A 26624-nucleotide genomic window follows, 5' to 3' on the forward strand; every position below is an offset into this window, starting at 1 on the left:
CTGAAACTGAGAAATCTTGTCCCCGTGAGTGGCACATTAAATATCTTCCGCGCCCACCCTGCAGCCCCGACCTGACAGCGAGGGCGCCGAGAGCACCATAGGGCCCGGCGCTGCAAAAGTCTCGCGGCCCGGAGAGGGGGAGGGGAAAGCTGCAGCAGCGGGTCACATGACAACCAGCGGGCCCGCGCCTAGAGTCTGGGTGTGCCGCGTGTCGGCTGCAAGCGAGCGCCGATGGAGGCGGCGCGCGGCTGCTGGCCGGTTGCAAGACGAGGGCCCGGCCGAGCGCGCCAGGCCCCTTTCCTTGCAGCGCGCGCTGGGGGATGCAGGCTGGCGGGCCACCTTAACGGGCTGAACAAAGCACTGCGGGGCTGACACCTGCACGCCCTGTGGGCTGGGAGCATCCCGGGGGCCCCGCCACTAATAAAGCGTGTCCCGTTGGGTCCATGCCGCGCTCCCTTGGGCTGTGGCGGGGCCCCCGGGAGCCGCCCGTCCGGTGCGTGCAGAACGCAGCCCGGCCCCGCTCGCGCTCCCCCGGGTGCCCTGGCCTGGCGGGGCGGGATGGGATGGCGGGCTCGGCGCTGTGGCTGGCTCTCTCGCTACCACACGGACGGGCGCTCAGACGCACTGGCAGTAACCTACGTGGGGGACGTGCCGTGCTGCATCACTTTGGGGGCGCTTGTTTCTGCACAGCCTGCCCGTCAGGGCGCACGGGAGACTGGTTTTCCCCTCATGTTGCAGAGCCCTCCTTTAGCAGCCAATCCCCGCGCAGGAAGTGGGCAGGTTTTAGTCTGTCACTAGCCCCTGTATGGAAAAAGCCTCTGCATCCTTTTGCTTGGCGGGGGGAGCGGAGAAGGAAGCAGTAGCAGCCGCCGCCGCCGCTGTCTTTCTGTAATTTGGACGCTTTCCGAGCAAGGGGAGGGGAAAAGAGATCCCTTTAAATCGTCCCTGTGAGAGTTGTATCGGTGCTCTGGCTGCCTCGGTATTCAGCAAAACCCTTCCATTATCTTGCTTAATCAGACAGGATGATAGCTGCCCAGCTTCTGGCCTATTACTTCACAGAATTAAAGGATGATCAGGTCAAAAAGGTAAGTCAGAAACCGCGTATTTGCCTCCCAAATGGCCAAATTATTGTTCACAGATAGCTTTTGTGTTGCTAGAGCCCGACATGTGCTTCCACTTGGTGAAAATATTGGTTAGAGAAGCTGAATGGAACAAAATCGGAAATATTTGCTTGAATAAAGGGAATCTCTTGTCTAGTGCATGTGGGGTGTTTTAAAAAAACAGTGGAGTCTTAGTAAAATTTGAAGGATATAATCCCTAAAAAGCTGGGTAATGTGCTGCAGTGTCCTTGAAAGAAGGATGTAGATGTCATTTCTCCACTGAGCAGTCCTTGTAATTTTTTCCTGCTCCAGGGCCTTGGTAGAATAGTGTTAAAATACACGAATATAATCAGTCAGTTTCATAATATGTGACTGGTATGAATGGTAAGTACATTTGATTATTGTGGGAATTCAAGGCCCAAGCCAATTATTATTTAAAAATTAAGTTATCTGAACTGTAATGTATTTATTTTGTGAAGTAGAGGCCTAATCAACAAAATCTGCATATTTCTTGTTAATTAAAGCAATCTTTTTAGCAAGCAGTTGAGTGAAGACACTGAGTAAAATGCAACATTTAAAATTTAGATAGATGGTTCACAAATTTGAATCAATTTATTCATATTCTTATTAAAGGAACAAATAGGGTCACTAGTTTTTCCTAACATTATTTTGCACATTTATGCTTTGATCACATGTCTCATAGGCGCTTAGAGAGATGGGCCTCCATATAGAAATGAAATACTGCTTTTTAATACCATAATGTCCTTAGGCCTCTTAAGGGGAAAGGCTAACATTTTATTATACTAGGTTTAGCGCCACTATGGGTGTAGGCTATAAACACAGGCTTTGCAAAAATACTCCAATTTTTTTAATCTCGAAGAAAAAATATAAATGTTTCTTTATGCTATTTCAACTACATTTGATTTGGTTTTGTTGTCACTATCATATTACAGTCTCCTTTAAAAATGAAAAGAACTTTGATTACCAAAAGTCAGTTCCACATGCATCACTTCAATATCAGAGGGGTAGCCCTGTTAGTCTGGATCTGCAAAAGGGACAAGGAGTCCTTGTCACTTCAATATGTTACTTTTTATTTCTTGCTTTTTGTAAACAAGAGCATGTATATAGAAGGGATCACTCCTTTTATTACCAGTGCTTAAACAGTTGTGTCTCACAAGAATGTGAGTTAAAATAAATTCAGTCACAGTCAATTTTGGATTTTATATTTTTGTGACATAAATTTATTGGACTCTAATATTTTTATAATTAGTTGACAGTCTGGAAGTTATGTTAAGACATGTTTTATAAACTATTTTGGAGGAATTTTGTTGTGTGCCAATTAGTTGCATGGCTTTATTGGTTAACATCAGAGTACAAAATGTGTGTGGAGTTTAGTGTAAACACCTTTCTGAGTACTACAGGTTGCCAGGGTGTGGTGCTTTAACATGAAAAGGAAAAGCTTAGTAGTTAAATAATTAGCAGTGTTGGAGACTTTGGTACTAGGCCCTAAAAAGTTTGACTTTCTCTGTCTGAAGAAGCTTTCACAAATAGCTTTAGGTGGAAGATTCCCTTGACCCTTTCTGTACCAAATTTGTCCATGTTATGTGGATTTGCAGGGAGAACTGGAGAGAAGGAGAGAGGAATATTGTTAAAAGTGCATGTAAGAGTTTCTAAAATTCTGTATAATGCAGCTTTCTATATTTCTGTTTAATGTTACAAAAGGGAGTGTTTTTTCTGGTAATATTGGAACTTGTCTACACTATGGAAATTTGCACCTGTGTGGCTAGATTGATGTTGCAACACTGATGTAAATATTCAGCATTTGTGTTATCTACCCCAGTAATTAGGCAAGATGAGTCACATTGGTGCACGCCCCATCTTTCCACTAGTGTATCCCATCCATGCAGGGGTTTGTTCCTGTGTGATACCAGTGAGCAATCCCCTCCTTCAAAAAGCTATTGCCCTCCTCCTCCTCTCCCAAGGCGGGAACTTCCCCCTCCCCCACCAACTCCCCCCTTGCCAAACAAGCCCTCCAAACCCAAACAGAAACCCCAGTTAGTCAGGGCCTTAGAACGTGCTTTGTTTTTAAAAGTTGCCTTTTATAGCTTTAGGTCCCTTGCCCATCCTATTGGTTTTCCCCATCAAAAATCCATGTATGAGGTGGAAGCTATTATTTAGTGTGGAAGAAGATCCTGAATCTGCCTTCTCAGGAGTATTCCCTGTAAGCTGAGAGCTTGGGTGGCTACACAAGAGATCTTCAAGTGCCACCCAGCTGACTAGCATTGCGCCTGCAGCATGTGCATATGTTTCTACTGGTGGTGCACATCTGCACATGCCCTGGGGGACACAAAATTTATTTTGCACATGGATGGAAAAAAATTAGAGGGAACATTGCTTCTCACTGAATTTTTCAATTACCTGAATCTATGCAACATGCACATTTGTTTTCTTGAAACACATGCTGCTTACTGTTCCAGATTTACATTTCCATGTAAGGCATACTGTAATCTGTTTTATTGTTATATTTAAAATCTAAATTTAAACACAAACCCAGAACTACAGTATAGGTGGCTCATACAGAAGTCTTCAGAGGCTTTATATTTTTACTGTATCTGAAGTGATTGTTATGGATGCTAATATAAGTGATTGTGTATGGTGGCATCTCGCAGATTTTGTTATAAAATATAGATGGTGGCTTTGTAAATTGTTAGTGAGAATCATAATTTTAATGTGGCTGTACTAGAAACCACTGTGGTGAGGTATTTAGAAATATAGATATTTTATAAATTAATTTGGTTTATTGAGCACTCTAAATGGGGTTTTTAAAATCAATTTAAGCGTATAACCAAAGTCTTTCTGTATGTGCACCCATATCAGAATCGGGTGATATTGGAGCTGAGGACAAAACTCCCTCTGGCCTCCTTTAAAAAATAAATAAGTTAATAAAAATCTGTTTTGGAATCTTTATGAGGGAACTCGATGGATCAGAATTCTAGTGCTGTTCTACCTTCAAAATACTGGAACCTTGTAAACTGTGCCCCATGTTGCCCCTTACTAGAAGTGCAACTGTAATCATCCTGGGCAACACGGAAGGAGACTTGCAATCATTTCTCATTTTCAGCTTCCTCCTAGTTGTGCTTCTTCCTTCTCAAAAGGGTGAGGTCTCCTTATTCCATTATGGAGTATTTTATTTGCATCCTTCATTCACCACCCCTCTATTATCTGATTCCCTTGTACTGCAACACATCCATGTACAGTAGAGTCCCGATTATCCGACCTTCGGTAATCCGACATTCCGCTTTATCCGACATAGCCGCGGACCATTGTCAGCCGAGCGCAGCGTGAGTATGTCCCCCCCAAGGTCAGTCGCCCTGCGCTGCTATGCCGCATGCAGCCTTCCCGGCTGAAGAGGCTCCAGCGGTCTCCTGTGGATTGTAGCCTCCTGCCAGCGCCACTTTGTCCCCATCCTTGCCTGGTCCCTTCCCTCCCTGCAGCACCCAGGTGCCGGCCAGGAGAATTGCCCCGTTCGCTGCCCCATCACTCTCTTGGTGCCGCTGCTGCCGGCTCCGCTTCGTCTCCATCCCTGCCTGGCCCCTTCCCGGAGCTGCAGGGAGGGAAGGGGCCAGGCAGGGATGGGTGGTACTGGCAGGAGCAGCATCAGTGGTGGGGCAGTGAGAGCAACGGGGCAGCAAGTGGGGCAATTGTCCTGGCTGCTCCCGGGAGCTGCAGGGAGAGAAGGGGCCAGGGCCAGGCAGGGATGGAGACCAAGCGGCGCCAGCAGCTATCCCTCCCTCCCTTCCTCCCTCCCTCCCAGTACTCACTATTATCTGACATTTTCGGTAATCCGACCACTTGTCGGTCCCATTTAGTTCGGATAATTGGGACTCTACTGTAGTTTGAATCCTGAATGCAGACCAGGACTGCAAATGTCACACTCTCCCTCACTGGGAGCCTGAGGTTTAGGTGACAGCCGGTAGTGCAGGTGGTGAGTCTCTCTGAGAATGCCACCATAGGACATGGAGGATAAGGAAGGATTATCAGCAGAGACAAGGTAAACTGGAATTTGTTCAGCCTCATCCCACAGTGCCCTAGATCTCGGTGACTAGAAAATTTCCCTCAGCCACAGAATCACTGTGGTCACATAGTAATTACAGAAAACAGGCAATTCTCTAGTATCATTCACCTGGTAGTTAACTAGTTTCCTCAGTCAGTAACTTTAAGGATTTGTACAACAGCAGTTACCTTAACCTGGTGCTTCACTGTGGCTAGGTAGAATATGGAGATTTGGTTCTGAGACATGTGGAGTACATAGGCATAATGAGTTAAGAATACCACTTCCAGCTTAACTTGAATATAGATATAAAATTTGTTTTTCTTTAACAGAGGCCCATGAAAGAGAAATCCACTCATTTTGCTTAATTCAGTGTCTGGAAGATTTTAAAGGCAGGAATTACCATGATGTGGAAAGAACAGTGTGTTTCATGAGCAGAAATAGGATGTTATATGTGTGAAATTTGTGGAGTTGTAATATATAAAAAAGCCACTTCCATATAAAATCATGACAGTATATGATCTCATGCAAGTCCAATATGTACATAAGATGCATATAGTTTTGTTCTGTGTGGGTTAAAATGTGAAATGAATTTGAAAACATACTTTTTCATTCTAATTGTCATCAGTAAGGCTTTTGCTTATAGCAGCTCTGGTTGCAGTTCTAGTATAAGATTTTAGGGGCGGTATGCTAAGTTTTTGTCTGTGCACATATGCTCAGACCTGATCCTGCAAAGAGTTAAAGAATATGCTTAACTTTGTGTACTATGAGATACAAGGGGATGGGGTGAAATAATGTATTTTGGACTGCCTTCTGATGATAAAGTGGGGTGAGAGTGTTGCTCGAAAGAGTATCTTTTTCACCTACAGAAGGCAGTCCAATAAAAGATATTTTTTCATGCAGCTTGTGTGTCTAATATTCTGCGGCCTCAACATCACTGCAAACAGCCTTATGTACTGTGACCAATCTCAGTGACTTCAGTGTAACAGCTCGCAGTACATAAAATTGAGCTGGTGTATAAGTCTTACAGGAACAGGACCTACCGAATGCTTCAAAAGGCTGAGTACTTTTGCTTTCCATCAGATTTACTAATGCAGTGGTAACTTATCTGTAAAATGTAAGATTTTGCCAATTTTCTGTCCAAGGAGCTATTAGTTTTTACTCATTTGGGTGCCTTACAAAATCTCAAAATTGTGAAATTAAAAAGAAAAAAACCTCTGAAATGCATTTCATGTCTTAAAAATACAGATAATGTGATGTAAATAACAATAGTTATAATGTAGTAAAATTAACTACCCAGAATCATACTGCGTAGGAGTCATTAAAAGATTAAAAAAAGATGCATTATTTTGATAGACTAATACTGCTGTTTTGCATCAGTGCAGCAATAAACTTCAGATGCACTCTGCTAAAAATTTTAAGGGCTATTTCCCTTCCCTTCTGTATAAGTTTCTCAGAACCATCTCTGTTTGCCCCAGCAGCTGCCAGATCTTCCCAGTTTCGATTACTTTCTGTCCTCATAGCTTTTTTTCTCCCTGCCAGTGTTACTAAAGTGACATGCACGTAAAGCAAGGGCACGTCAAGTGAGGTGTGTTCTTGTTGCACACAACATCTAGTCTAGGAGCCATGTGTTCCCTCTGCAGCCCATCTTAGTACAAAGTAGTCAAAATGCTGCTATCTTTCAGTCGGCACACCCTCCAAATTCTAGATATGCAAGCACAATTAGCAAAACTACCCTATCCTGTCTTGAAGCAAAATGCAGGACAATGTAGCACTTTAAAGACTAACAAGATGGTTTATTAGATGATGAGCTTTCGTGGGCCAGACCCACTTCCTCAGATCAAATAGTGGAAGAAAGTAGTCACAACCATATATACCAAAGGATACAATTAAAAAATGAACAAATATGAAAAGGACAAATCACATTGCAGAACAGAAGGGGGATGCGGGGGGTGGGAAGGGGGAGGAAGGAAGGTAAGTGTCTGTGAATTGCTGATATTAAAGGTAGGGAGAGTGGGATGTTTGTGAGTTAATGGTATTACAGGTGATAATTGGGGAAACTGTCTTGGTAATGGGTGAGATAGTTCAAATTCTTGTTAAGTCCTTGTTGGCAAGTTGAACTTTCTCACCCATTACCAAGACAGTTTCCCCAATTATCACCTGTAATACCATTAACTCACAAACATCCCACTCTCCCTACCTTTAATATCAGCAATTCACAGACACTTACCTTCCTTCCTCCCCCTTCCCACCCCCCGCATCCTCCTTCTGTTCTGCAATGTGATTTGTCCTTTTCATATTTGTTCATTTTTTTAATTGTATCCTTTGGTATATATGGTTGTGACTACTTTCTTCCACTACTTGATCTGAGGAAGTGGGTCTGGCCCACGAAAGCTCATCATCTAATAAACCATCTTGTTAGTCTTTAAAGTGCTACATTGTCCTGCATTTTGCTTCAACTATCCCAGACTAACACGGCTACATTTCTATCACTATCCTGTCTTGGATCCAACAACCTTACAGCCCACTAAGTAGCCTCGGTTGCCCATTGCTGTTTTACATGTTTTTTGTTACAAGTTTATGTAGCAATGATACATTATCCCTGGAGGTGGTGAGCTCAGGAAGTTTGGTCTTGATATTCTTTGTTTGAACACCCTCACTAAAGTACTTATATAAATAAATAATTCCATAGACAATTCTATTAGTATGCATGCTTAGAATTTGCTGGATGGGAGGGGGGTTGTATTAAGTTTTTCGGTAACTGAAACTATTTTAAAGATTTAAGTAGTTTCTTGAAATACATACTGAATTACATAAAATATCTTACTGTTTCCAACATAAGAATCATAAGCATGCAAATCCTCCTGTCACTGGGATAATCAAAACAATATAAAACTGAAGCACTGTAGATATATCCAGTATCCCCTTAATGCTCGCAAACTTTCAGTGGTAACAAAAAAGCTTGTTTAATGAGCAAATAGTATTGGTAGATCATTTCTTTAGCCTTCGGTGTGGTGGTGTTATCACAGGAGGTGGAGCATCTATAGAGTTTATTTTAGGTGTGTGATAAGATATTTATTATTGTGGATAAATCCCTGTAATATTATACTTTGTACTAAGATCTTGTCCTTTTAGATCTATCTTTAAGTGTTCTTATAGAATCTCTGTAACACTTCTCCTATAACTTTGTATTAAGATAGATCGATCTTGTAAGAAAAAATGTCTTTTGAGCTCTCCCCTTTCCTTGATTGTTCTGTTGAAATGAATGAGGTGTGAATGGAGAATGAAAGGTGAGCACCTCCAGTAGCAGTTGCAAGTGTGGAGAAGGTTTGGGAGCCAGATCCAAGACAAAAGCGACGAAGAGTCCTGTGGCACCTTATAGACTAACTGAAGTGTAGGAGCATAAGCTTATGCTCCTACACTTCAGTTAGTCTATAAGGTGCCACAGGACTCTTCGTCACTTTTGCAGATTCAGACTAACACGGCTACCCCTCTGATACTTAGATCCAAGACAATACCTGTAAAGTGAGCTCATTAAGAAGACTGGACATACAGACCGTTTGGGAGTCAAGCAGCAAGTGCCTGCCCTTGGAAGAACTCTCTTTGAAGCAGCATTAAAAAAGGCAAGGCTGCATGAGAGGGATAAATAGGAGGCATCTCGCAGAGGGACCCCGGGTTTTCGTCTTGTCAACATGGGAGCATCGATCCGGATCGGCAGAAGCCCGGCTCCACCCCTCCCCCATCTAACTCACCTAGCCAGTGCAGTTAGGGGGAGCAACTTTTGGTAACAAGAAGACGGAGTGTGCTTGTTTGTGTGTGAGAGAATGCATGAGTGTAATGTATCCTATGCATATAAGTATTGATTGATCTATGTATGTTCAATAAATGTGGCATGTTGTGTTACCCCCCTGAAAAAGATCCCGGGTCCTTCTTTTAAGCACAACATTATAATATTTCTAACACCTTATTAGATCATTTCATGGGCAAGGAGGTTATGGGCAATCAAGACTCAGAATAACAGTACAGCCTGATCAGGATGCAGCCTTAATTAGTGTTGCCTCTTGTTCCTGGCTGAATGCTGATGACTGACACCTTCTGTTTATTCACAGAAAACTTGCCCCATGGGTAGCAGCAGTGCAGGCTCTTCATCCTTTCACCACTAGGCCTTAGCTGTTTGGGAGAGACAGCCCTGGGCAGTGGTAGTGCAGTTCAGTGTCCACCATTGCATTCTTGGTAGGGATGTGAAAAGTTAGCTGGTCAGGGCTGGAGCAGCTTCCTGCCTGCTGCAGGCAGAGGGCTGCTCCAGCCCTGCAGTGGGCTCACCATGTACAGGGGCTGCTCTAATCTGGAGCAGCCTTTGTTCGCAGCAGGCCCGGGTACCCCACAGACCCCTGCACTGGGCTGCTCCGGCAGCGGCTGGGGATTGGGAGCCAGTGGCAGCTTTAACCTCTGTGTGGGGCCTGGGAGCCATAGCCAGCTTCAGCATGGGACTGGAAGCAGGAGCCTTGCAGGCTGGGGACTGCTCCAACTGAGCTGTGCCCTCCACTCGGATCCCATTTAGTTGGTTAAATTTTAGGCTAACCTAACATTTAACCCGTTAACTGATTTAACTTGCCTAGTTCTTGATCTGTTTTTTGAAATTGGCCAGAAGAGCACCATCTGTGGTGGTTTCTGTGATGAGGCTACTCCTCCACTAGGAAGGAGACTGAACACCAACACATTCCAGCTGGGGGGGGGGAGTTGTAACAGCATCCACCTGCTGCTGATCTTGGCTTCAAACAGATGACTTCAAGATCAGATGGCTATTGTTTAGGTATAGCTTTGGATAAATTGATATAATCTGCTGCTTATGGGGTGGTGAATGCTATTATTTCTTGTGATTTCCCTGTTTCTCTTTTTTTTCCAATTTATCTTTTGTTAACTTTAACTTTCCAATTTTCTTCTGTTAAGCTTTGTGTTAAATGCCTCACAGCATATTCAAGGATAGATTGAAACTTTTTCATTATCTAACTTTGAGGCAGTGGAGTTAGGACGGAGCCCTATCAATTTAAGATGAGACCAAATTAGATCTGGCAAGCTAAATATTGTTAGATGTGCTTAGCACAAGAGAAATCTAAGGTGCTGCAAGAAGTGTTGTTTTTGGTGGGTCAGTATTTCAGAGCACTCATACATTAATACTTGGTCATTGTTAGGATGCCTTGTACTGTCACATGTGCCATCTGTGGTTGAGATATGAAACTGAGATTTTGATCACTTGTGGCTGAAATACTTTTTGCCACTAGTAATTGTATTGGGACTCGTTTCCTAGCCAAATTGCATTGTGAGCCCTAATTACATTCTGACTAGCTACATTCTTCTTAAGCTGGAGAACAGTATAGTATTCTTTTTCACTTCCTGTCTTAAACTGTCTTAAATTTAAGATGTGTTTTTTAATAATAAAAAATTATATTAATCTTACTTAATTATACAAATTAAAGGACTGGGTCTTGGCAAAGAACCTCATATGTCTGACGTGTTTGCCACTGCAGGTGTATTGATTGTCATCAATTACTTGGGCTGCATTTTAATGCTCTGGACCACGGAGTTAGCAGTGCTTAGCTTAGTATACAGGCAGTCCCCGGGTTATGTACAAGATAGGGACTGTAGGTTTGTTCTTAAGTTGAATTTGTATGTAAGTCGGAACTGGTACATATTGTAGGGGAAACTCTAGCCAAACATTTCTCCAGAGCTCAGTTTTATTCTCCCACACCTCACTTCCCTCAGTCCTTTATTCTCAAGCTGAGGTGTCTGCTGAGAAAAGCTGTTCCGTGTCTCCCTGGTCTGCTGGGCGGGGCTCTAGCTTTGCGTCTCCCTGGTCTGCTGGGGGGAAGCAGCTAGTGCGGGGTTGCCTCACCCCGTTTGTAAGTAGGGATCCGATGTAAGTCGGATCCATGTAACCCGGGGACTGCCTGTAGTGAGTAAAAGAGGCCATGTAATGTTGAAAGTGTTGCCTTAGGCTGATGAATTTCTAGGCCAGTGTTTGCAGGCCAGACAGTAAAACAGGGATAGACACAAAGCTGATGGTAAACAGGAATGGGACACAAATGTTTTTAACCAGATCTCTGAAAGTTAATTTTTTTTTAATTGTTCGATTGCTGCTCTTATCCTCTTTGAAGATGAAGAGGATTTGTGTAATACAGTGAACAAAACAGTGTAGGGCTTCAGAGGAAGCTGGAACTTTTGCGTCTTCCCATATAATTTCTTATTTCACAACCTACATGGTTAGAAATAATGAAATGTAAAACTGACATATTTATGTTTAAAAGCTGGCATTGACTCAGATCTAAGTTACCCTGGGCCTTTGGCCAGGGTAATTATGGAGAGGGTGTGGGAGTGGGTCCCTATGAAGTTACTCAGGGTTTAGAATGCAAGAATAAATTCTGGAGATGTGGATTAATGACAAGGGCAGATGACTCAGTCAGAGATGTGTGATAAGGTGCAGATTTGTGAAATTAATTTAACTCATATTGCCTCCATGTACAGTAAAACCTGTATTATCCAATACGCTTGGGGATTAGGTCATTCAGGTTATCTAAATTCCGGTTATCTGAGGGTCCCATCAACCTAGAAAAAAGCAATGGACAATAATAGTAAAACTCAAGTTTTTAATATTGGTAGTTTTTATAGTATGAGTTGGTCTCAAATTTCTATTTTGAGTTAAAGATGATTAGTACTACTTAATTTTTTATTTAAGCCAATCATGGTAAACCAAGCCAGGCCTGTGCACTTGAAGATGTGACAGTATTGTGGCTGGGGGCGATGCTGGTTAAAAAAGTTTTCTGGTTAACAGAGTGCTGGATAACAATGGTTTTACTGTAGTAGGTGTGTGCCTTCCTCACCGGAAGTAATTCTCTCCTTCCCCTTCCCCCTCATCCACTGAGATGAGAATAGATGTTAAAAAGGGAGATTTTATCCTAAGCTTTCAGATCATCATCAATCCAAAGAGTTGGGAATGAGTTTTCCTTGCCTCTTCACATTAGTCCAGGTGGATTCATTAATAATTACAGCTTTTTCTGTTGGGCAATGCCAGCTCTTGAGGTTGTAGCTGTGTTCAGATGTGGCCAGGAAGTTTTGTAACCCTAAGTCTTGCAGGGTAGATGCAGCTTAGCCAGACTGACTCCTTTGTGTGTCAGTTCCCATGTAAGTCTGCTTGTATTTCTTTTCAATGCTACACACATGTTGTTTTTGAATAACTCCACAAAAGCTGTCTTGGTTGCTGTTGTCTCTTGATATCCCTTGCCCTGCGGAATGTTTCTGAGAAAATAGTTTTGGTATATTAGATGGGAGAAGAAGCCCATATCATTGTGCATGCTGGACGGTGGACACAGTCCTTCCAGCTGTCATAGACTGAGGGTGGAATTCAGTTTGTGATGTTGAAATGCTGCATTTCCTAGTATTCCTTTTTGTTTGAGCATGCAAGAATTGAGCTCTGTCTCTGTCAAAGTTATTACTGCCTTCCATGTTACTGCAGTTTACTGCACTACTTCATTAGCTCTTGGGAGAGAACCAGAGAAATGAGGACTCTCTTCTCACTGGATATTTTTTTTAATCAAATAAGCTATTGAAAGTTATTTTGATTATTTTCTTGCTCAGTTTGATAAATATTTTAATTGCTGAATTGTAAAATAATTAACTTGAAGCCTAAGGGATATATGTCATGTCCTTGCGGCAGTTGCTTTTGTGGAAGAGGGAAAAGATTTTTAAAAAGAAGCAGCACAGCAGACAGTTTATTCATTAACATTTTTGTGCAGAATAACTTAACACAGATATTTACGTTCAGTGAAGAGCATACCCGAAGATAGAAATGATTCAAATCTTGAATTCAAACCTCTGTACCTCTTAGCTATTGGGCTTTTTTCTTTGTATCAGATAGTATTTCAATGGTTTTGGTTCTATTCTGGATTCAAAACTGGACTAGACAGGTTCTATGGTTATAGTTTGGATGCAATTAGTGATTTTGCAAGATTTTCTCCATGTTGCTTTTGTAAACAGTAAACAAATGAGTAATGGTCTGTTTGAGTCTTCTAATTTTCTTTAGAGCCTTCAGTAGACAACCCTGCTAACTCAGATCAACTTTCTGCAAAATGTGTGTAGATCTACCATCCTGTGACTTTTGGGGAAATAGCAGTAGGCTGATACTGTGGTGAATCCTTGATTAATTCTGAACAACACTTCACAAAATTATGAAGAATTCAGATTCCAAGGTTTTCTGAAACTGCTGCTACTACACAACATATTTAAAGGTCTTTGTGACACTCTCCTTTGGGAACCCAGAACTGCAAGCCACATTGTTACCCTACTGCCTTAGGCTACGTCTAGACTACATCGCTCTGTCAGCAGAGGGATGTAAATGAGGCACTTCGAAAGTGCAAATCAAGCGGGGATTTAAATATACCGTGCTTCATTTGCATAATCATGTCATGGAGCTCTTTCGAACAAGCGCCATTTTGGGAGTAAAACTGCGGTCTTAACGCAGTTCTTTTGAAAACAGCAGGCTTTTTCGAAAGATCCTGTACTCCTCTTTCGAAAGTACAGAATCTTTTGAAAAAGCCTGCCGTTTTCAAAAGAACCGTGTTGAGACTGCAGTTTTACTCCCGAAATGGCTCTTGTTCGAAAGAGCACCATGACACGATTATGCAAATGAAGCGCAGGATATTTAAATCCCCACTTCTTTTGCGCTTTCGAAGTGCCTCATTTACATCCCTATGCCGACAGAGCGATGTAGTCTAGACATAGCCTTAGTAAGAGAGAGTTTGGTAGAGAGAGTTTGGTGGAGAGAGACCAGTCAGTCTGTATCCCCAACAAATACCTGGAGACTGAACATAAGAACGGCCGTGCTGGGTCAGACCAAAGGTCCATCTAGCCCGCTATCCTGTCTGCCGACAATGGCCAGCACCAGATGCCCCAGAGAGGGTGGACCGAAGACAATGATCAAGCGATTTGTCTCCTGCCATTTCTCTCCAGCCTCTGACAGACAGAGGCCAGAGACGCCAATTCTATCCCCTGGCTAATAGCCTTTTATAGACCTAACCTCCATGAAATTATCTAGCTTCTCTTTTGCTTGTTCTAACTGTGCTTTACACAAGTGAACCCCCAATTCCTGAATTCTCCCAGTATGTCTTCTCTTCAGTGTCCGCTCCCTCTCATTGAGCACTCGTAGAAATTAAGTTTGCTGCCTCCAAAAGCCAGAACACATAACCGTCTGTTAGTTTGGCTGAAGTCCTAGCACTGGGATGGCTTTGTAATAAAACAAGAATTAGATTATTAATAAAGAACACAGATTTAAATGATACCAAGGAAGAAAAGACAGGAATGGATTACAAACAAAATACAAATGACACACTTTCTGGTACCTAAAACTAGGGATGTGAAAAGGTAACCATGGTTAAATAGGTAACCATGTAATTGCTGAAAATCTCAGCAGTTACATGCACTGTGGGCTTTGCAATATAAAGATTAAATAAGCTTTATATTGCAGAGCCTGCAGCAAAGCCTTCCCTGGAGTGGTCCCGCCAGTCTCTGCTGGCCCCACTCCCAGAGTCGCTTCCCTGGGAGTGGAACCAGCAAGAACTGTGGCACAGGGCAAAGTAGGGCCCACCACAGACAGGCTGGAGCATCACTGCCTGCACTGGGTCCCGCGGGGCTGGAGCAGTCCCCTGCCTGGGGTGGGCAGAGAGCTGATCCAGCCCTATGGTTAACCAGAACTGGTAAGAATTAACTGGTTAACCGATTAATCGTTCACATCCTTACAGACAACTTAATTTTAGCAAGCTGTGTCTTTGTCTAAAAATAATTTCAGTTACATCAAGCTACCAGCATCTCTAACCCTTCCAGGCAAGAGGATCCACTGTTGACATGATCAGAGGGTGTGCCCTCTCTGATGAGTAACAAGAATGTCTTTTTGCTCCCCTTTCATTTCTCAAAGTCCATTGTCTTTATCTCAAGAGTCAGGAAGACCTCCTGGAAATTCAGAATCTAGGGTGGTTTTCCCTCCTTCCTCCTCAGGTGTGTTCATCAAACTGTTTCCTCTGCTGTTTGTTAGTTTGATTGCCTTGTTTACCTTATGTGTAATTTTACTTTAATTATCCTCTCTCTCTGTAGTCAAGCCAAACAGACAGATAAACGTGCATTCCCTTGTCTATGGCAGGTTCCTTTATCCAGTACCTCTGAATATATTTTAAGAACGTAGTTCCATTACACATACATAATTCTTAATGATTTATACATGTAAAATTATGTATACGTGTAAAAATGTATGCATCAGGCAATGAAATTCATTACCAGCAGCATGTATTTAATATGATAACTTTACAAGGCACTGTTTGACTAAATCAGCTGTATGTTGCCAATTGGCATAAAAGACACAACACTGGCAAGTTTCTGGGCTGAAACATTCTCAAGGGTGTGAAAAATCTCCTCCCTCCCAGCTAGTTTCAGTGCAGTAATTTGCTAGTATAAACAGGCTCCCAGCAGGGCTGTTAAAATGTGGAGCATTTTTTGTAAATGTGGACCCACTGACATTTTCAGCGGTTATGAGGGAGGTGGCTCCGCAGGATCTGATGCACATGGGAAGCCAGCTTTTAAGCTCTCTGTGCATTCTTCTGGCTAACCTGCTGGAGCCATCTGTCCCTGCTCCCCCTTTGTATCAGGCTAAGGATGATGATAAACAAGTCCCATGCTTCAGGACATAAGCTGATTACCTTCAGAGAAGAAGGAAAGGAAGGAATTTCTCTTTTCTCCTCAAATGTATAACTACAACCACATGCATTATCTTTTTGGAGGGAGTTTCACCTAGTTTTAAACCTGAGGGGAGGCAGGGCTAGATGTGTGTCTGCTCTGATTTGGCATGACAGTTACTGCGTTCTTTTTTTCTTTTTGAGTGAAAGAATAGAAAACTGGTTGCATCTTTCATTTGATTGGAATGTTCCAGAATCAAACTAGAAAAATCACATGTTCAGTATATAGACATTTAATGTGCTGGAAAAGTCCTGTTAAAGAAACAAAAAGTCTGTATTGTGCATTCACAGAAACAAATGCAGGATTTTCATGTTATTTTTTTTCCAGATTGATAAATATCTGTATGCCATGCGACTCTCTGATGAAACACTGCTGGATATTATGGCTCGCTTCAAGAGAGAGATGCAAAATGGTCTTTCTAGAGACTTCAATCCAACAGCCACAGTAAAAATGCTTCCTACATTTGTACGGTCAATTCCCGATGGCTCAGGTAAGGATTAGATATTGTGTGATGTGTTGATGTAACACACTGCTGAAACCAAGTGAAGGATTTTGCTTTCTGTACAGTCTCGTAGGCATGTATTCATTCCAGTGTATGGAGTTAATTTGGGCAATATGTGTCACATTAAAGCTGGAAAAAGATCTTTTCACTGCTTTCTAGATCGTCTATCCATCACCACTCCCAAACTGTTAATTGGATTTAAAACTTTGTTTTCATTGCAAAATTACAGTTTAGCAGAGTTCTGTAATGTACAGAGCCACCAATGCGGTCTGGGAGAGGGCAGCTGCCCCACACCCCAGTGATATAAAAGGACCCAGGACCTCCTCCGCCACCGCTACAGTGGCAATGGCAGCTGCCAGAGTTCCAAGCTCTTTAAATTACCATCAGTGCCCTGGGCAGAACTGAAGAGCTGGTTGGGGGAGGCTAGCCCCTAGTTCTTCCCTCTTCTGCCTGAGACCCCACCCCTTTTGGGGGACCAGAGACAACCTGGACAACCCCCACCTTGCCCAGGACCTGGTGAAGTATATTGGCTACCCTGAAAGTGGAATAAAGGTTTTAAAAGTGGACATATGAGTGAGTCTGTCTTATAAAAATGCCACACATTCTTCACAACCCAAAGAGATGGTATGTTGGTATTTGAGAGCAAATTTTGCCCTTAGTTTTGATTCTCCTAGTGATCCACTTTCTATCTCTGTGTTACTTAATAGACATGAGTAAGGGATTTGCACTGCATTTCTGCAGTAAATTTTAAATCTCTTTTTGCAACATAGTTGTGCACTCATGTTGGGAGAACTGGTTGGGTTAATATTAGGCAGTGAAATGAGTGGAAATCTTTTATGGTTCTGCTCTGCTCTCACTACTTGTAGCTTAATGATAATTTTTTATTTTTGAAATTAGAGAATCGTGTTAAGCATATTTTTAAAGTCTCATGATTTCACTGCTGAGCTGTTGGCTACTATGTTGAAATTCACCAGTATGCGGCTCACCAGCCCAAAGCCATAACTACTTAAGCCATGCATAGAGGCGACTGTGGCACATGGCATGTGCTGTGAGTATCATTGTGGCCCCCGGGGCTTCCAAAATTGAGTAGCCCTGTGTTAGATTGTATGTTAGCCTAAAAAGGAAGCAATGACATATCTATGACTAGCCACACATTCTATTTTCTTGTTCATTGATGCAGAGAGTATATATTCCTGGTGCCCGATGACAGTTCTAACATCTTTATTGATCTTGAGCTTCAGGTTTTTCTGCATCTTTACTTCTTCCAGTCCAAGCACAAGTATCCCCTATCCTACCAGCACTCAGTCACTAGCATGTAAAAAACAAGACACACACAGAATAAGTAAAACTAATAGTATTATTAATGATTAAAAGATGTAAAGACAGAACCAGGGACCACTAGGCACAGTGCAGCATGGTGCAGGATGGTGTAGGTCTGGAATAGGTGGGATGTGTTGGGCTTCAAGACTAGAAAACCATCAGGGTGCAACAAGCCTAGTTCTTGGCAATTCTGTTGGTGCCTGACTTTCATAAACAACAGCTTAACTTGCCATTGAAAATAAAATACAATAAAATAGTGACATTAAAATCCAAAGCATAGGCAGATAAAATATTGGTTTCAGCATAAATCTTACACAATTTACAAAAAGTCACTGAATATTATTCACGGTGTGCTTTTATTGCTCAATCTTGTTTCCATTGAAACTGGTGGGACTCAAAACTCCCATTGACTTCATTGGTGCACAAAGAAAGTGGTGGTAGTGTGGATGTTGCTGTGATAACATAGAAAATGACTCCAGCCTTCCTCCAAGGATCTTGCAATCTATATCCATTTCAGACACAGAAGTAGACTGTGCATTCCTGAAGTAGTGCAGGCGTTTAGTATTTGTCTATGAATAATAAATGAAAACGACACAATTGTGCTGTGCAATATCTGTATAGAATGTGTCTCTCACTTAAAATATGAAAAAATACAATATTTTCTGTAGGTAACCGTTGGTGTCTGTGTTCCTGAAATGGTAAATATGTTGATCGTCACATCATGTGTCTTATGTTCCCCACAAATGAAAAATCCACTATTGAACTAATGAGACTAAAGTGCCCCTTTCATTTTTTTAACATTTAAAAAATGTTATGACAAGAAACAGTGGGCTTAAATTGCAGCAAGGGAGGTTTAGGTTGGGCATTAGGAAACATTTCCTAACTGTCAGAGTGGTTAAACATTGGAATAAATTGCCTAGGGAGGTTGTAGAATTTCCATTTCTGGAGATATTTAAGAGCAGGTTAGATAGACATCTATCAGGGCTTGGTCCTGCCCTGAGGGAAGGGGACTGGACTCGATGACCTTTCAAGGTCCCTTCCAGTACTAGTATTCTATGATTCTATGAACAATAGCTTGCTGTCGGAAGATTTTTGCCATGTCTCTTCGGTAAAACATCCTTTACCACAGTCATGAAAAAGTGGCTGTTATAACTCTGTTTAGACTCTAGTAAAAATGCTGGACATATGAACCCAGCCATTGTGAGAGCTAATAAACACTTGCCCAAGATGAAACTGGAAGTGGAGAAAAATATAGAGAAGTTCAAGGATTCCTGGTGCCCAGCAGCTAATATACTTAGATCTGACACTTGTGTATCTAATATCAGAATTTAGCCCTGTCGGACCAATCTTAGCTGTCTTGTAACACCTATGAAAATAATTAGTTACAGTAATTTCAGTGCACAAATCATCTGTGAATCCTAAACCATGCATGGTGAATGAAAGCTAAATATTCTGAAGAAATACTGTTGTTCCGTTAGTTGGCTACATTTCTGTACTGTAGTGACAGTAAACTTTTGAGTAATATCTTGTAATGACTGTTGAAACATTCTTAGCGTTGTTATTATTAAATTCTGCATTCCTTAATTTGAGACTGCAGCAATTTTCCTGGCCATAATAGTTAGGATTGCACCTGAAGCTATTTAAAATTCTTCACAAAAAGATCTTTCTACGTTTAATTGCATCTTTGTGTTACAAAATTTACATTAAATGGTGTTAGAGTAGTTTAAATCTTGACATAATCTGAATTAATATACTCAAAGAATGTTTTAGGTTGTTTTTTAACTGAAAAACATTTAATTTCTCATTAAACTTTTGGTTTGTAAGGAGAGTCAAATATATTTGAAATCAAATGTGTTAATTTGTTATCTTTTGCCAGAATAGATGATTCTGAAGTGCAGTATTTGTTTGAAGTATATTCCAGGGTGCACTTAAGCTTGAAAGGACCATCTGTTCTAGTGTTATCATTATTTATTGAAGGTAATGGCTTGTAGCAGACAATGACGCTCTCTCATGGTATGGCTAAATCAGGTATTTCATTTAATAAGATGACTGGGATGAACATTTTAACTTCTGATTCTGTGACAATGGAGACAGCTAAGAAACCAAGTTCACGGTGTTAAATATGATGAAGCTACATGTAGAATTTTGAGATGTTCAGATTCTAAATTATATTCATTTAAACACCTTAACATAATTTCTAAAACTTTGTAGTTTTAAAACGCATATGAAAGTACTGGAAGAAAGCTCCCTTAGTAAACAAAACATAGGTTCAGCCCAATACTTGAGGTAGCAGAAAAAGGGACCTTAAAGTTATGTGGTAAAGTATTAGACGAGCCTTCGATAAGAAGTTATAATTTAATATTCAGCTTTACCAATTATAGTTTATTTTCTGTGTCTTTGTCTATACTGGAAAAGTTTGGCAACGGAAGTATTGTTGACATTCAAAAGTCCCCTAAGTTGAAAACCAATCAGACCTGTTTTTCTGCCTCCTTTTGTGGACATTTTATGGCCACATTGTTAGCAGCTCTGCTGAGGGAAAAAGCAAAGCAATGTAGGTAAGCATCCCACAGTGCCTAGAGTGTCACCTTCAGTCACTAAGAACTTTGGGACTGCACAACAAAGGGATGGAAAGCTTGAAAAAGGACCATCTGTTTTAGGGAGGGAAAGCGACAAGTGGAAGTTTTTTGTTGCCAAAACTGGGCATTTGTTTCGACTTCTGTCGTATCACAGTGTGTACACTGTCCTGGTTTTGTCACCAAAAATGATTTTTTTTAACGAGAAAACTTGCAAGTATAGACAATCCATGTATACATTGTTGTTTTTGATGTCTTTCAAGTGGTGGCTTACTTGCTACTATATGCTGCAATGTTGAAGATCTATAACAGCTTCTGTGTGGAACTTACTTCCCGCTTTTATAGTTTGTAATTTCGAGGATAGAAAATGACAGTTGATAGATTTCTCAGATAGGTCCAGTTAATTCTCTATACAGTCATCAGTCTGTTGCAAGTAGCCATTGGGCCCTACCTGCTTTCAAGTGAAATGGGCCTGGGTAGTTTAGTTGCTATTTCTAGCTCTGGGGCTTTAGAATGTGCTCCTGTCTGACATCCTTCTTTGAGATGTGGAACACTGCTATCCAGCCACCCTAAATGCATTTACATATGCTCCCCCTGCATTTACTCACTTTATACCTTGATCTGGCAGAAAAGCAAGAAACCCAGGCATAGCAGAGGAATTGCTGAGCCACGGTCAATTGAGGCCTTGTCTTGATGGATAGTTAGGCCTAGTCTACACTATGTTCTGCCCCCCCCAACTGATCTAAGTTATGCAAATTGAGCTCTGCAAATACTGTAGCTGAAGACCATGTACTTACCACAGTGTTTTTTTTCCATGTGGTAAGATTGGCAGGGGCTGCTTCTCCAACTACTCTGCTTGTCCTGTTGGAGTACCAGAGTCAATGGGAGAGCACTCAAAGATTGATTTATTGCATCTAAGCAGACGTGATCAATCGACCACCGGTGGGTTGATCCCTGCAGTGTTAATCCACGTTGTAGTTCAGACAAACCCTAAGTGGTAGTAGGGTCTGCATGTCGAGTTAGCGTGCAGTCTGTTATTGTGCTGTAGGTTTGTACACAGACTGCTGCGTATGAACACTCAGCATAGGCAAACCATTACTGTTAAAGTGTTTGAGTCACAACTCTTTGAAAATAACAAGTCCTGACACCTTCTCCCCTCATTGGAGCTCACCCTTTCATGTTTGTCTGTGGTTCATCAGGGCTTGGCTACTCTGCTATGCTGCTGTAGCACTGCAGTGAAGATGATACCTATGCCCACAGGAGAGCTACTCCTCCCTGAGAGGCGGAAGATATGTTGACAGGAGAAATACTCGTGTAGACCCCTGTTGACATTAGCACTGTCTACACGAGGAGTTTGGATGTGGTTTTTCCTTTACCCCCCTGAGTGACATGGTTATATAGACATAAATTCGTAGTGTAGACTAGGGCTAAGTGTTTCTGACAGGGCAGTCTCTTCTGCACATCCTCGTCCTCTATGTTGATCAGCCCCCTGCAGGGAACAGAATCCTGCTCTTTTAAATAGGGCCTTGTTTTTATGCAATGTGCTCAAAGTTCTGTAGTCCCCAATCTTGCTTACCCCATCCTCTGGAGCTTTTGTGGAAAGACCATTGTTCCCTGAGGGTGGGCAGTAGTGGGGAGTCTGTCAACAGCCCCAGGCTACAGTCTTGATGGCTTTCAGCGTATCAAATGACTTTCCCAGGCAGGGCAGATGCCTGGAATGCAGCAAAGTAGGCTGCCCCTGGACAAGTCTGAATTAATGCAGCTACAGTGCCAGTATATCAACACAGGTACAAAACAGACTTCACAATTGGATGCTGTCATATCCACTTCGTCACAGTGAGCTCATTCCTCCTTGAAAGTTACATTGCCTATGGAAGCTTCCTAGGCAGGGCAGTATTTCTGGAAGGCTATGTGTCTGCGTATATAACATAAAAGTGAGACCAATGAGAAAAATTATAAGTATAAATAAGACTAGGGATGTTACATTTTGATTAATCAACTAATTGAGTAGTTGATGGAGTTTCCATCAACTACTCAATTAGTTGATAAGGGGGACACTATCCCCCTGTGTATCTCCCTTTGAAATGCACAGGAGCTGCCACTGGCTCTTGTATGTTTCAAAGGGAGAGGGGCAGCGGGAACCTGCCAGAGGGGACTGAAGCACTCCCTGCTGGCATGGGTTTCCCCTCTGTGCCTTATAAGGGAGAGGAGCTGCAGTCAGACCAGCACAAATGGGACTATTTCAATCCCTGCTCACACTGTTTCCCACTGTGCCTCTGCCTCCCCTATACCCCGTGAAGACGGTGCTGGGAGGAACTGGCTTTCAAGCCAGCTCCCCTCAGCACTGGCTCATGCTCCTCCCCTAACTGCCTCTCTCTGATAGAGCAGCAGTGGGGGGAGAGTGACTAGTTGAGAGTTCCTACTCAACTACCCTATAAGTATTTGCTTATCAGGTATTCGACTAGTTGCTTACATCCCTAAATAAGACTAATAGTTTTTGCTGAGAAGTGGTCAGAGTAGTGTCAGATGGAAGTTCTGGTTTGAAGGTGCCAATAGGAAAATTACAGACGCATGATTTGGAGTCAGTCACACTAGATTCTTGATCCTACAGATGGATGTGACATTTGAGTTGAAGAGAAACTGGAGACAATGAAGTTTTGGGTTTGATACTTAGCAGTTAAAAGTGCATCAATATTGATTATGCAGAATTGAATATATGGCTAAAACAAGCAATGACGCAAGAATTAGAAGTTTCCTTCATAGGAATTACACAAGAAGTTAAATTCTAAAGGAAGATGAGATAGGGTATGTCTACACTAGCCCCCTAGTTCGAACTAGGGAGGCTAATGTAGGTATTTGAAGTTGCAAATGAAGCCTGGGATTTGAAATTTCACTAGTCCGGACTAACTGCCCACTGCTACACGCGGCAGGGAGCTGGTAGTTTGAATTAAAGCCCCTAATTCGAACTACCTGTTATTCCTCCTGCAAGGAATTAGTTCGAACTAGGGGGCTAGTGTAGACATTAGATATTTATATGGATCAAGGATTGAATCCCACTGGATCATCATAGTAATGATGACAAGGGGCACAACTGGGTCTGTGCCACATACTATACCAAGGATTTTGAAACTCTGGATCATGGTTTTTAAGGGCTTACTGCAGCTCCCATTGGCTGGAAATGGTGATCCATGGCCAACAGGAGTTGCAATTGCCCATACCTGCGGAAGCACAGATAAAGTGTCTCATGGCCAGGAAGCAGCTTGTCCTTAGATGCCACGAACCAGAGTTTGAAGTCCCCTGTACTGTACCATTTATTGTGGCAAAGGATTTAGTTTGTTACTTTTGGTGATGACTGAAATCCTGACCCTCAAAAGCCAGTGGCAAAACCATCATTCACTTCCATAGGGCCAGGATTTCATTTAATATGTGTAATATCTGATTTGTAATTTAACTAAATTAACAAATTGGTGAAGAGACTGAATTTGGGAGAACACTAGGAAGCATGGTGTTGTTTTAATTGTTCAGCTAAGCTGTGAGCAACCCAGGGCTTCTCTTTTGTCGCTGGGGCGAGGCCGGGAGGACAGGAGCACAAGGGCTTCAGTGTTCATGTACTGAACACACAAGCCTGTAGCTTATTGTGGCGATTGTGTAAATGTTTCCCTCATTATCTCTTCTTCAAACTGTTAAAGATAACTGTCTTTGTTTGTTCCATTGTCTGATAAGACAAGACAAGAGCAAGTGTCATCTTTTGGATCAGTCAAGTATATTTGCACAGCAGTAAAACAAGCACTGAAAGTGTGACTTTTCAGATAAATGCCTGTCTGTATCATGATTGGGTCACATTCATAAGGCTTTTTGAGCTGCTCTTGAAGGAGGTGATCAACTGATTTCCCTTCAAAGTTTTGAATTCATCTCCTGTCCCCTGAGACAGAGATGGAAATGTTCTTTCTTTTCTCTTGTTCATAGGAGAAGCTACTTTTAGGCAGTAGTATGTGTCAGATTTCAGCAGAACTTACACGTTTTGAACTCCTCTGTTGTGACAGCTATAGGTTTGTCAAGGAGGTTTTTGGTACGATTTCTCTCTTTTACATCTATTTCATTGTTGTAGTTTTCACTGACATTTAGCTCCCATAAATAAAACAGTTGGTTTATAGTTAACTGTGTTTCATGTAAGTTGGGGATGGGGGAGCATTCAAGGCTAAATTATATCCAGCACCACCAAAACTTCAGAGTTATCCCAGAAGTACTTTAGGTCCCTCTGGAAAGACTCTTCCTCTCATTCGGTGCTCATTCCCCACAGATGCACTCTTTAATCTCCCACGCGCCGGGATTCCATTCCATCCAGACCTTGCAGCTTGCTCCTCAGATCTTCCTCACATAGAGGCTGGCAGATTTGCTAAGTCATGATGCCTGAACCCTGATGGTTGACCACTCCACTGCCCTGTTTGGGTGTGCCACACTATTATTTTCTTTACATCACTGATTAGTGTTGCTATCACACTAATCTTAGATTAAATTATAGGGAATTAGCTTGACATATTGTGTATAAAATCTACAAGCAGCACCTTCGAGACTAACAAAAATGTATATAATAAGAGCTTTTGTGGGCAAAACCCACTTCAGATGAGCTGGAAGCTGGACTGGAAATAAGAGGAATTCAGAATTAGACAGAAAAGGAATTGGAAAAAAATTGTGCATAGATCTGCTGTAGATAGCTTGATGTTTCATAGGTCCGTGCCATTTAACAATTTTGATTACTTTTATCTTGTCTTCCAAACAGAGAAAGGAGATTTCATTGCGTTGGATCTTGGTGGATCTTATTTTCGAATTCTGCGAGTGAAAGTTTCTCATGAGAAAAAGCAGACCGTACAAATGGAAACTGAGATTTATGATACACCAGAAGATATCATGCACGGAAGTGGAACACGGGTAGGTTTCTTTTCTCAGAGATCCTTATCTAAATATTAGATGCTATACATTATTTATAAATTAGCATTGTAAAGAAGTGTAGAAAGAAAAATCATATTCATGCTTTAATATTCAAAACTATATACTGAACTCTATAATTGTAATGAGATGAAGAATAAATGAGCGGTAATTATCCAAGAGAAACACATCTCTTATTGCATAATTCACCCCTGCTGAGTTTGTATGTACTGACCTAAACCAATTTCTGTGTCTTGTGTATGGAAAATCAATGTCTGTATATTGGAACGGAGGGTTGAAAAACTCCCAGTCTATGTAAGCGGTTATCTGGATCTAGAATGCAATTGAAATGTAGGGCTGTATCAAGAAACAGATAACTTGGTCCTGTCACCAATCTTTTTCATCAACCTGCAAGAAGGTGTACATGAAAGAGTATGAGCACTGTGGTGTCAGGTGAGTTAAAAAATTATACTGTGTGTAGTAAAGTGTTTTGTCACCACAAATATCTGACTTGGTAGTGAATGCTGTATGAAACCAAATTGGCATAATTTTTTCAGTCTCCTGTGTTCTGGGCATTCCAAATTTGGCTATGGAGAAATATTTACTTTTTCCTATGTGGAAATATTCACCTTTTCTCTCACACACACACACACACACACACACACACACACACACACACACACACACACACACACACACACACACACACACACACACACACACACACACACACACACACACACACACACACACACACACACACACACACACACACACACACACACACACACACACACACTGTACTCCAGTATAACACACGTGATGATATTTTTTTTGTTGGGTAAATGCAGTTTTTGCTACCTCCTTTTTTTTTTTTTTTTTTTTTTTTTTAAATTTCTTAATGAAAAGCCATTGAAGAATGTAAAGATGGCTGATTTTAAAATTCAGAGTTAATTTTTGAAAAATTGGTTGTAAAAGGATTTCCAGCCTTAATATAATTTTTTCAGATCTGATGACAATTACAATTAGGGATGTGAAATGTCAACCGATAAGCCAGTAAGCATCATCCTTAACAGTGGAAACTTACCAGTTCTAGTTAAGTGGTGGGGGCTGGAGCAGTTCCCCTTCCACCATGGGCAGGGGGCTGCTTCAGCTCTCCATGGCAGCCTGGGCACCTTGCAGGTAGGGGCTACTCTGGGGGGGGGGAAGGGGTTCGCTCCGTATCAGGGGAGTGGGGAGGGAAGGAGTGCGTTCCAGGCTTAAATGGTTAACTGGTAAACTTCACATTTAACTGGTTAACCAAATAAACAGGATTTTATACCCCTAGTTACAGTATCATCTGACAATCACTCAAGTAACTGGGATAATGTATATAA

General features: G+C 41.8%; 1 protein-coding gene across 1 annotated transcript in view; it reads left to right on the plus strand.

Moving 5' to 3' along the window:
* The first annotated feature begins 209 nt into the window (after positions 1 to 209).
* HK1 (hexokinase 1) overlaps positions 210 to 26624 on the plus strand; it is a 96157-nt gene continuing 69742 nt past the window's right edge. The window contains exons 1-3 of the mRNA XM_006121526.3: positions 210 to 1085; positions 16255 to 16417; positions 25103 to 25251. Of these exons, the coding sequence (XP_006121588.2) occupies positions 1023 to 1085; positions 16255 to 16417; positions 25103 to 25251 (375 nt within the window). The 5' untranslated portion in view covers positions 210 to 1022. The remainder of the gene's footprint in view (positions 1086 to 16254; positions 16418 to 25102; positions 25252 to 26624) is intronic.

Source organism: Pelodiscus sinensis, chromosome 8, assembly GCF_049634645.1.
Source record: "Pelodiscus sinensis isolate JC-2024 chromosome 8, ASM4963464v1, whole genome shotgun sequence".
Lineage (NCBI taxonomy): Eukaryota > Metazoa > Chordata > Testudines > Trionychidae > Pelodiscus > Pelodiscus sinensis.